We start from the raw sequence: 12,471 nt of genomic DNA on the forward strand, positions 1-12,471 counted from the left end.
TTGTTCTAGACACCTATCTTCCTCCCAAAATGTATTACATCACACTTATCTGTATTGAAATTTATTTGACAATTACAAACCTATTCTGCAAGTTTATTAATACTTTTGGGATTTGATGCAGTATCCCTATATTAATCACACTCCCAATTTGGTGTGATCAGCAAATATGAAATTGCACTTCTAATTCTTGACTCTGAATCATTTATGTAAATTGTGAACAATAATAATTCCAACAACCATTCTTGTAGAACACTTCCTACCTTCTGCCAATTTGAGTTTTAGAGATATGGATAAAATTGTAGTCCTTACCCATTAGCTTTAATTTTGAAATGAATTTGGAGTGATGTTTCTTATTCAATAAATATAGTAGTATATTTCAAATAAATGCAGTACTCCAAATGAAACAATGCCAAAGGATTCCCCAGCTGCAGAAAGAATGCAGTGCTGCTCGGAACAAGATACTTTCTTGCTGTCTCTCAATTAGTAATAACATTCTATGTTAAAATAATTTCCATTTCCGAAATGCACAGTATATATCAAATGACAAACAAGTAGCTCTTATGAGGCCATGTATTTATTTTTGTTTGTGGAGGGGGAATAAATGAGGTTGATGGCCTCATTGCCTGTACCCAAGGTTCTTAAAGGAAGTGGCTGCAGAGATAGTGGATACATTAGTTGTAATCTTCCAAAATTCCCTAGATTCTGGAAAAGTTCCAGCAGACGGAAATGTTGCAAATGTAACACCACTATTCAAGAAAGGAAGGAAACAGAAAGCAAGAAATATAGACCAGTTAGACTTAACTCATTGGGAAATGCTAGAATCATTATTAAGGAGTTAGACATTTAGAAAAGCATAATACAATCAGGCAGAGTCAACATGGTTTTGTAAAAGGGAAGTTGTGTTTGACAAATTTACTAGAGTTCTATGAGGAAGTAACAAACAAGATGGAGAAAGGGCAACCATTAGATATCGTGTATTTTGATTTCCAAAAGGCATTAGATAAATGCCACATAAAAGATAAGAGCTCATGTTGTTGGGCGCATTGTATCAGCATGGATAGAGGATTGGCTAACTTAACAGGAAGTTGAAATACATAGATTATTTTCAGGTTTGGCAAACTATAACTGGTGGCATGCCACAGAAATCAGTGCTGGGGCCTCAACACTTACAATCTACATTAGTGACTTAAGAGTTGGAAGATTGAGCAGTTTAGCACGTGGCTGGAGAAATGGAGTAGGAGGAAGGGCTTTAGATTTCTGAGGCATTGGTATTGGTTCTGGGCAGGTGTGTCCTGTGCAAGAAGGATGGGTTACACCTTAACAGGTCTGGGACTAATGTCCTCATGCGGGAGGTTTGCTGGTGCTTGTGGAAGGGTTTAAACTAGATTGGCAGGGAGATGGGAACTGAGGGGCAATTCAGAGTGGAAAGGAGAAAAACTGGCAGTGGAAAGGAGAAAAGTATTAACTGATAAGGAAGATCATAGATTACGGGAATAGGGTGGTGGCGTGGGTCTAGGTAGAGTGCTCTTTCAGATGTGAAGGCAGTGGAAAGAGAGTACAGAGGAGATTGACGAGAATGATTCCAGGGATAAAGAACTAGCTATGAGGACAGATTGGAGAGGTTGGGACTGTTTTCCTTGGAGAAAAGAAGGCCGAGAGGAATTTCTCCAGTGAGGATCATTGGTCTTTGGAATTCTCTTCCCCGGCAAGCAGTGGAGCCTGGATCATTGAATATATTCAACACTGAGCTAGACAAATGCTTAATTAACAAGGGAGTTGAGGATTATGGAAGGGCAGGCAGAAATGCGGTGTTAAAGCCATGATCAAATCAATGGTCTTTTTGATTGGCAGAGCAGGCTTGATGGGCCGAATGGCCTACTCCTATTTCTTATGATCTTGTGTTATGTAAGTATCTTGTATCTGCATGTAACCCCTCCTACCTCCCAACCCCTCCCCTAATTACCTCTCCTCTTCTGAAAGCAGTGCCTCTTGATATGGTATAATTTCACATGTCCTGGCAACCATTTGGGTCCTCACCCGAGTGGACGTTCTTCATGTGGCAGTGATATTAATAGGCTGTTACATCATAGGCGGAACAGGTGAGTTGATCATGCCTTCACCTGAGTAAACAAAGACAAAGGAGGTATCACTGATTAATGACTAGGGACAGAAATTGTCAATTTGTAGACCTGACTGGTTATATTTTAAAATTTGATTGTGTTGTTTCTTTCTTAGGCCATAAAGTGCTGCTTGGCAGACCTGACATTTAATATTGGAATGTGGACACCGGATGCAGTACTGTGGCTTAGAGACACTGTGTTAAACTGCTCTGATTGCAGCATTAAGGTAAATGAAGGATGAATGTGTTACTGAAAGACGACCTGTGATTTTGATCTTCAAGGCTCAGTTGTAATTGTTTGATTTTTACCTTTTCCAGGTTGTGAAAGTTGATGAGACCAAAGGACTAGTTCATATTTACTTATTCACATCGAAAAATTTTCCCAATCCGGAGCGTAGCATCAATCATAAAATAACAAATGCAGACCTGTGGAAGCACAGGAAGGATGTTTACCTGAGTGTTGAACGGAGTTCTGCTACCAGTTTTCCAAGCAATAAGGGTGATGCAAATATTACATCTGAGTTTGACACAAAAAGCCCAGTCAAGGACTTTGGTATTGCACCAATCAAGATGGTTGCCCCCCACATTGTGCACAATGTGCTTCCTTCTCCATTTGTTTTGCCACAGCCTGGGGAGCACATGGATGTCTTTATTTCGGTAGCTTGTCATCCAGGGCACTTTGTTTTTCAACCCTGGCAGGAACTGTACAAGTTAGAGGTTCTTATGGAAGAAATGGTCCTCTATTACAACAGTACTGAATGGCAATTTGTGCCAGTAGAAAAGAACAAAATATTTGCTGCACAACTGGATAACAAGTAAGTATTTTAGCTTGAATGTATTTACTATAAGCTAAGTAAAGTACTAGTATTAAAATTAAAATTCAGATGTATATTTTTAGTTGCAGGTGGATGTGCCAACTTTTTTTTGATTATTTATTAAAATCTAATTATAATAATACCACCATAGTCCTACCCAGGCACACATTAGAGTTGGTTCATGTATAAGATAGTGGTAACTGTAGTGCCTGCATTTATGCCTGTAAAGACAAAGGGAGTGACTTAACAAGGAAGTGTAAGTAAGGAGCTGGAGGTGTGTTGTAATGTAAATAGCACCTCTGTAGAGTAACCTCATAGATTTATATGCTTCATCACAAAAAAACTCATCACGTGTGAAGAAGTAAAAAAAGGAAATGCTGGAAAAACTCGGGTCTTGCAGAATCTATGAAGAGGGAAATAAAGTTAATGGGCACGATCTACCGGCCATGTCGCGTCCCAATGGAAGATGCCGGATGAAACCTCGGTGACTGTCTATGTGGAGTTTTCACTTTCTCCCCGTGTCTGCATGGGTTTCCTCCGGGTGCTCCGGTTTCCTCCCACGGTCCAAAGATGTGCAGGTTAGATGGATTGGCATTGCTAAATTGTCCCTTAGTGTCCAAAAGGTTAGTGGGGTTACTAGGATGTGGGGACAGGGTGGAGGCGTGGGGTTAAGTAGGGTGTACTTTCAAGGTCCGGTGCACTGTAAATTCTGATTCTATAATGGGCGGGACCAAGCTGTCCTCACGTAAGTAGGTCTTAAATCTACCTAAGGCCTACTTACCCAGTTTCTACCAGCCTCCCGAGGGAGGCCGCAGTCGGGTGCCATTCAGTACTGACCCACGCTAAAGAGGACCTGGCGGAACGGCACCCAGGGGGACTCCCAGGTGTTTGGAGGCCCATGGGTGGCCAGGGATAGTGTAGGGTGGACTTCTGGCCCTCCTCTTGGAACACAGGCCCTTGGCACTGCCAGGCTGGCACTGCTAAGCCGACAGGAGCACTGCCAGAGTGTCAAGGTCTGAAGGGGGCCATAGCGAGGGTGAGAGTTATGAAGAGTGGCGAGGTGCAGGGCAGGTAAGAAGGTAAGAAGCCCCTTGGAGGTTGGGGAGGTGAAGGAGAGGGGGCCTGAAGAGGGGACCCCATAACAGGATGTCCTCACTTGGGGGTGTGTGGCATAATGCCCATGTATGTGGGGGGGGGGGGTGACATTTCCCATGGGTGGGGGGGGGGGGGGAACCCACAACTCCCTTAGAGGTCGGGGAACCCTTTCAAAATGGTGCCCTGATCTCTGAGTTCTGCTCCCCAATGATGAAACAAATTTTAAGTGTGAGCTAAACTGGTGAGAAACTCCCCAGGGCCCGGAAAAGTGACTAAGGAAGGGATTTACCGACCACCCCGCCACATGTTTAGCACTGGGCTGGTTTAACCAAGGGGGCTGGTTTAGCACACTAGGCTAAATAGCTGGCTTTTAAAGCAGACCAAGTTCAATTCCTGTACCAGCCTCCCCGAACTGGCGCTGGAATGTGTCGACTAGGGGCTTTTCACAGTAACTTCATTTGAAGCCTACTTGTGACAATAAGCAATTTTAATTTCATTTCATTTCATGTTTTCTGGGGGGGGGTAGGCGACCCGCCAGTGGGATTTGCTGTTCCCTCCGTTGTCAATAGGATTTCAGCCATCCCTCATCGCTGGGAAGATCGCGCGCCGGCGTGGGACCCGGATTTCCCGTCGTTGTGAACAGCTGGTAAATCCTTCCCGAAGTGTCGTTAGATAGCAGTGGAGAACTCGCTGGCAGAGCCAGGGGGATTTACTGGTCCTGCTGTTGTCAACAGGATTTCCTGTTGACAGCATCCCTCGACGCTGGGAAACCCGAGCGCCGGCATGGGACTGGAATTTCCCCCGTGGTGTGAACAGCTGGTAATTCCCGCCCTAAGTGTCGTTAGATAGTGGTGAGGGCCGGCAGAGCCAAGTGATTTGCGTAACTAGCGCTGGATATAGGACTTTAAACTAAATTGGGGATGGCGGGGTTAGTTGTAGGGCAAGTAGAAACCCCAATTTAAAGGAGGAGGTAAGAGTACAGGTTAGCAATGTAGTGGATAGTTACCAGAAAATAAAGGTGAGGGACAGAACAGGTGAACGTCTGGATGCACCAAGGAATTATAAAAGAGTAGGGAAATGTAACATTGAAACAAATTTAAAAGCTTTGTATCTCAATGCATGAAGTTTTCGTTAAAAACTTAATGAGTTAACGATGCAAATAGAAAAAAAAGGCTATGATTTGGTGGAGATTATTGAAGCTTGGTTACAGGTCTGGGAATTGAATATCCAAGGGTATGCAGTATTTCAGAAAGATAGGATGAAAGGAAAAGGAGGTGGCGTAGCCCTTCTGGGGCTGAAAGGGATCAGGGCTGTAATGAGAAATGACAAAAGCACTGGAGCTCAAGATGCGGAATCAGTCTGGGTAGAAATAACAAAGGGCAAGTCCTTGATAGGAGTAATCTATAGGTCTCCAAACAGTAGTTCTACAGTGGAGCACAGTATAAACCAGGAAATACTGGGGACTTGCAAGAAAAGTACAGCAATAATAATGGGGTGATTTTAATATGCACATAGACTGGAGGAATCAAATTGGCAAGGGTAGCCTAGAGGCAGAGTTCATTGAATGCATTAGAGATTGTTTCCTGGAACAGTATGTTGGGGAACCAACCAGTGAGGAGGCTACACTCGATTTGATATTCTGTAATGAAGAGGGATTAATTAATGACCTCATAGTTAAGGATCCACTCAGGAGTAGTGACCATAGTATGATAGAATTCAAAATTCAGTTTGGGGGCAAGAAAGTGGAGTCCCACACTCATGTTCGGGAATTAAACAAAGCAAGTTACATAAGCATGAGGACAGTTTTAGCCCGAGTAGACTGGGCAGGAAGGCTAAAAGGTAGGACAGCTGATGAGCAGTGGCAGTTGTTTAAGGAGATGCTCAATTCCTCACAACCCGGAAAGAACCCGGGTCCTCAACGCTGTAGGAAGCAGTGCTAACCACTGCCGCCCGGGCCCTAACTATTTACAATCTATATTAATGAATTGGATACATGGATAGAAGGTTCTAAAGCCAAAGTTACAGATGACACAAAGATAGATGGGACAGTAAGTTGCAAGGAGGAAATAAGAACGTTACAAATGGATGTAGATAGGTTAGGAGAGTGGGCCAAAAAGTAGCAGATGGCATTTAAAGTGGATAAGTGTGAGGTTATGCATTTTGGTTGAAAAAATGGGACGGCAATTTATTATCTAAATGGGGAGAGACTTTGGGGTGCTCTGATGCAGAGGGATCTGGGTGACCTCATGCATGAGTCACAGAAAATGAGCATGCAGGTAATAAGGAAAGTAAATGAAACGTTGGCATTTATAGCAAAAGGAATTGAGTATAAAGGTAAGGAAGTGTTGTTGCAACTATACAAGCAATTGGTAAGACCGCACCTGGAGTATTGTGCACAGTTTTGGTCCCCTTATTTGAGGAAAGATGTAGTGGCATTGGAGGCAGTTCAGAGGAGGTTCACTAGATTGATTCCAGAGATGAGGGGTTTGTTGTATGAGGAGAGATTGAACAGTTTAAGCCTACACTCTCTCGTGTTTAGAAGAATGAGGGGAGATCAAATTAAGATATACAAGATGCTAAAAGGTATGGATAAAGTAGACTTGGAGCAGATGTTTCCTCTTGTGAGGTATTCTAAAATGAGCAGTCATAATCTTGGAATAAGAGGTAGCAATTTAAATCCGATTTAAGGAAAAACTACTTCTCCCAAAGGGTTGTAAATTTGTGGAATTCGCTACCCCAGAGTGCGGTGATGCAGGGACAGTGAGTAAATTTAAGGAGGAGTTAGACAGATTTTTAATTGGTAATTGGTTGAAGGGTTATGGAAAACTGGCAGGACGGCGGAGTTTAGGCCATGATGAGATCAGCCATGATCACATTGCAGGTGTTTAGGCTCGGAGGCTAAATTGCCTACTCCTCCTAGGTCATGTGTTCTAGTGAGGAGATGCCCTGGCTGATTTCGCAATCCAGCTCTTGGTCTATAGAATTATAGGTAACAAATGAGGAACATATCAGCCATGGTCAAATGGCGGAGCAGACTCGATGGGCCCAATAGCCTAATACTGCTGCTATATCTTATGAACTTATGAACAAATGACATTTAGAAATGTTTCCATTAAATCACACCCACTGTGTCTTTTTTCCAATTAAGGGCAATTTAGCGTGGTACCCTGCACATCTTAGGGTTGTGGGGGTGAGACCCTCGCAGACACGGGGTGAATGTGCAAACTCCACAGGGGCAGTGACCCGGGGCCGGGATTGAACCTGGGTCCGCTGCGCCGTAAAGCAGCAGTGCTAATCACTGTGCTGCCCACACCCAATGTTTCTTGTCGAATATGACTCTTCCTCTTAAACTTCAAATATTTATCGAACCTCTCTGGATTTTCCTTGACTTGCCAGTGTCTTTTTCATGCCTCTCTTCTTTCCTAATTTCTTTTAAAATTTAATTTCTGCTTTTTCTATCCTCCTACCGGGCGTTCAACAATATTGAACACTCGGTATCTGACATAAGCTTTGCTTTTTTCCCCCATATCCTACACTCTGCTTTTTGACATCCCTTAGGGTCTAGATTTGGGAGTCTCACCATTTTTCTTTTGGGAGCTTATTTGTTCTGAACCTTCTCTCAAATGCCTCACGCTGCACTGATATTTGATTTACCACAATGTTTCTCAGCCTGGCAAAATTGGCCTTTTATCCATTTAAAGCATATACTTTTGGTCCATTGTAATATCCTGACAGACGGGCGGCCACCAGGTAGCTTTCCAAATGAATGGTTTATTAAAAGTAAGAAACTATATACAGAGAGTGAGATAAAAGCTACTATGTTCCAAGACTCCAAACTCCTAACTTTCTGAGAAAGCTGAGATCCGCCCCCAGGGTTCCCATGCTCCGGCCCCACTGGCCAATCAGGTCAGATGACCCTCCAGTAAACTTGCCCCCTTAAAGGAGCATGCTGCCACATTCCTCTCCTTTTAAGTTCCTGATTAATATTCTTCAATAACAAAGGACCCATTTGCAGAAATATACAAAAGGTGGATCTCAAAACAAGGCAAGTTGGGCAGGAGACTTATTAATCCTTTGAGAGCGACACAATCCACTAATGGGTGCTTCAGCAGTAGATAGAATTTTGGTTTGAAGCTCAACTGGTTGACTCTCGATTTGCGAAGGTGCATCTGTGCAGGTAGTTTCCTCAGTTCCCACTGGAACTTTACTGGGTTTGTCCTGTGGTAGCTTGCTGCAGCATTACTTTCATCCGTAGCCATATCGTTGACAAGTCTATTGGGGTGAGGTTGTCCCACTGGTTCTCTGAGTGATTCACTTCTTCCCAAATGGTGCAGATGTTTTTTAACCTTCTTCCTTGAACATGTACCTCTTATGACATGAGACTTGTTTTGGCCATGACCGTTCCAGGATCCAATTTAGGCCAGCACCAAAATTGTTCACATGTACCAAATCGTCCACCTGAAAGATTCTTTCAGTTTTCTTCGAGTCTTGATGTTTTTACTGTGTGTCCTGTTTAGCCTGCACCCTCCCCACCAATTTCTGAGATATAAGATCCAACCGTGTTCTAATGCGTCTGCCCATTAGTAACTTGGTGGGCGTAACACCTGTGGTTACATGAGGTGTAGTCTGATAGGTGAGATGAAATCGGGCTAGTCTTGAGTTGTAAAGCGGCTGATGATCATGGCAGCTTTGAATGTTTGGACAGCTCGCTCAGCCAGTCCATTTGAAGCAGGGTGGTAGGGAGCAGTTCGAATATGTTGAACGCCAGTTGGTTCTCATAAAATGTTGGAATTCTTCACTAGTAAAAGCAGTGCCATTATATGAGACCAGAACCTCGGGCAGCTCGTAGGTGGCCAATGTCTGTCGCAATTTATTCACTGTTGCTGATTAGGTCGTGGACTTCATTTTGTGTATTTCCAACCACTTGGAGTGAACATCTGCGACAGGCAAGAACATGGAGCCCATAAATGGGCTGGCTCAATCGATGCATAGTCTCACCCAGGGTTGAGCTGGCCACTCCCAAGTGGACCGTGGATGGCAAGTGTTGCTGCATCTGACACTGGTCACATTGTTTGACCAGATCCTCTATGTCGATATCCATTCTGGGCCACCACACGTAACTGCATGCGAGCATCTTCACTTTCGTCATCACAGGATGGGTACAGTGTGTCTCCTGTAACAATAGCTTCCAATGGGGTTGGGAATGACCACCCTAGCTCCCCATAATAATACTCTCTCTTCACAACTTACCTTTTCTTATCTGAAAGGGTTGTAGCTGCTCAGATTTGTTATCATAATGCCAGCCATGAAGGACCATATGCTTGACTCGAGATAATAAGGGTTCCTTTTGGGTCCAAACTTTGACCTCTCCTTCCGACACTGGCAATGTATCAAGAAAGTGCAAAGTAAGAATGATCTGTGGTACTGGCAGAGACAGTGTACTCTGAGGAAGAGAAAAGGGGTTCAAAACGTGGATGACTGGACTATGTTGAAAAGGTGCAGGCTAAACAGAACACACAGTAAAAACATCAAAAGGGTTTGTGGTCAGTAAGACCTGTTAAATGTTGTCCATAGAAGTATTGATGGAACGTTTTGACTCTAAATATTATAGATAGTCCCTCCTCTTCAATTCGCGAGCAAGCTTATTCAGCATCAGTCAAAGTCCTCAAGGCATAGGTGATCAGCCTTTCTGCACCATCTTCGTCTTATGGGCCAAAACCGCCCCAATTCCGTAAGGAGACACGTCGCAAGTAAGGATTATCTCTTTTGATGGGTCAAAATGGACCAAGAGACCGGATGACTGTAAAGCTACTTTAACCAGTTCAAAGGGTTTTTTTCTGATGCTCTTTCCAAAACCACCTCTGGGGTTTCTTGAATAGTAAGGGTTCCAACATTGTGGAAAGATTAGGAATAAATCTGCAGTAATAATTCACCATTCCTAAAAAGCATTTCAATTCCAACATATTTTGGGGGGGGCCAATGCATCCTTAATTGTTTTGATCATCTCCTCCAGAGGGGGTAGCCCTATGACGTCTACCCTGAATCCTAAGTGTTGAATCCACGGTAAGCAGGATGCATAGACAATAGGTAGAAATTAATGAACAAGGTTTATTACGATACAAATCCAAGCTCCTCCACTCCCTTAAGAGTTTCTTCCCGACCTGCACCCAGGCCATGGTTTTGATGTGAGTTGGGGCTCTCCTTGTTAAGTGGAAGCCCTGTCCCTTAAAGGGGCAGTTCATATTCCGGGGAGGTCATGGGAAACCGTATAATCCTGATCTCGGGACCTCCATTGGGATTATAACGCTAAGTATGTCACTTTCTGTGCTTGGAATGTATGTTATTCTCACTTTAGACTTACTCTGGCCTTCTTGAATCTTTTTAAGACTTCTTTGAGATTTGCTAAGTGCTCCTCTTTGGACTCTCCTGTAATTAGTACATCATTGAGATAGACTATCACCATGGGTAGGTCCTATAGTAAACTTTCCATCGTGTGCTGGAATATCACAAAAGGAGATGATACTCCAAAGGATAACTGGGTATACTGGAATGAGCCTTTGTTTCTGTCTATGGTGACAAATTCCCTGGAAGTTTCGTCTAACTCTAATTGTTGGTACACATGACTCACATAAAGTTTGGTGCAAGTTAAGTCTCCTGATAATTTAGCGTATAAATCTTGAATTCTTGCATTTTTTTGGGAAGTATTTTTATTCAGCAAATTTTCAACAATTTTACACTGGAAAACAACCCCAAACAAAAACCCCCCGAACCCTGCCACTCTCAGCAGTCAACGGTAACCAGCTCCCGAAAGTGCATGATGAACAAACCCCAAAATTGTTGAAACCCTCACTCGCCCCCCTCAGCGTGAACTTCACCTTCTCCAGAGTCAAAAACTCCAGCAGGTCCCCCTCGCCACGCCACGGTACAGGGTGGAGAAGCTGACCTTCACTCCAACAAGACCCACCTGTGAGCAATCAGTGAGGCAAAGGCTAAAACATATGCCCCCGCACCTGCCTGCAGCTTCGACTGGTCCGACGCCCCGAATATGGCCTCTAGGGCTCTGAACGTGTCATCGAGTACAGACCAAAAGTCGCATTGTTTAGCCTTTTGCCTTAGGCACACCATGAATGTCGCGGTCATCTTCCCTGGAGTCCTTGTTGTCAAATTAAATTTGTAATGCTGCATAACGAGGGATTTGAGTGATAATATCTCTTGACTAACTCCACAAGCTCCTCGAACATTTTGGAGTTGGGGGGGGAAACTGGAGAAGTCAGGCTCATAATCAAGTTGTAAGTGGGAGCCCCGCAGACCATTAGCAGGATTACCAGCTGACCCCCTCCCCCTCAACCACGATTTAATTGGCCTTGAAAAAATAACAGAGGCATTCGAGATATAACTACCATTACTCCAGGTTAGGGTCGAAAGGTACTGATTTGCTAAAGAGGGGCAGTGTGTCACTCTCAGACTGCTGAACAAATTTGCTTCGAAGGAAAATCTTTCACACGAGGTCTGCTCTCCTGACTTCTGTAGCAGCAGGAAGGCACTCCAGTTGATCCTCATTGCCAATGTGATATCCTGACAGATGGGCAACCATCAGGTGGATTAACGAATGAGTGGTTTATTAAGAAACTATATATGGAGAGTGAGATAAAGGCTAACCTGTTCCAAGTCTCCAAACTTCTACCTAATATGAAACCCGCACTCTGCCCCAGGGGTTTGTGTGCTCCAGTTCCTTTGGCTGATCGGGTCACACGACCCTCTGGGAAAATGCCTCCTTAAAGGAGCAGATTACCACATCTATCTCTGCCCTTTTCAAGAATTAAATATAACCGAATTACAGTCACAAAATGCTCTCCCATTGATACTCTTTCTCTCTCCCTCTCTCTCTCTCTCCTCTCCTCTTCCCCCCCCCCGGCCGCGCGCATGATTTCAGAATAAAAAGTCTTCTCTTGTTGAATCTGCTACAGACTGGCTAAAATCAAGTTCTCCTGAATGTGTTTTAGTGTTCTGCCGATTCTGTATCTTTTACATTGATTCTATCCCAGTTAATATTAATGTAGTTCAAGTTCCTTACCATTACTGCCCTATTCTTTTTGCAATTATCCAAAATGTGCCGACGTATTTGCTCTTCAATCTCCCTCTGATATATATTTGATATTTGTCTATAATATACTCTGATGTAGTGTCATTGCTTGTGTTTCTCACTTCAGCCCACATGATCTTATTTGGTCCTTTTGGAATATTGTCCCTCCTCTCTGCTTTGATTGCTTCTTTAACCAATATTGCAGCCCATTTTTTTATTCCCGTGATTTCCTGTCTGAACACCCTGTAACCAGGAATGTTGATCTGTCATTCACGCACTTTTGTGAGTCACGCTTCAGTAATAGCTATGATATGAGACTTCCAAGTGTCCATCGGTCCTCTGTTTACCCATCTTATTTA

The 12,471-nt window shown here is 43.6% G+C and overlaps 1 protein-coding gene and 1 long non-coding RNA gene across 8 annotated transcripts in view; one reads left to right on the forward strand and one right to left on the reverse strand.

Moving 5' to 3' along the window:
• The window catches only part of LOC140429667 (tudor domain-containing protein 7-like), a 197,622-nt gene that overhangs the window by 165,831 nt on the left and 19,320 nt on the right, over positions 1 to 12,471 (forward strand). For all 7 annotated transcript variants that reach the window (XM_072516953.1, XM_072516949.1, XM_072516954.1 and 4 more), the window contains 2 exons: positions 2,236 to 2,346; positions 2,438 to 2,934. In XM_072516953.1, the coding sequence (XP_072373054.1) occupies positions 2,236 to 2,346; positions 2,438 to 2,934 (608 nt within the window). The remainder of the gene's footprint in view (positions 1 to 2,235; positions 2,347 to 2,437; positions 2,935 to 12,471) is intronic.
• LOC140429670 (uncharacterized) overlaps positions 1,975 to 12,471 on the reverse strand; it is a 178,260-nt gene continuing 167,763 nt past the window's right edge. The window contains exon 4 of the long non-coding RNA XR_011949166.1: positions 1,975 to 2,120. This is a non-coding gene — a long non-coding RNA (uncharacterized lncRNA). The remainder of the gene's footprint in view (positions 2,121 to 12,471) is intronic.

The sequence above is a fragment of the Scyliorhinus torazame genome, chromosome 9, assembly GCF_047496885.1.
Source record: "Scyliorhinus torazame isolate Kashiwa2021f chromosome 9, sScyTor2.1, whole genome shotgun sequence".
Lineage (NCBI taxonomy): Eukaryota > Metazoa > Chordata > Chondrichthyes > Carcharhiniformes > Scyliorhinidae > Scyliorhinus > Scyliorhinus torazame.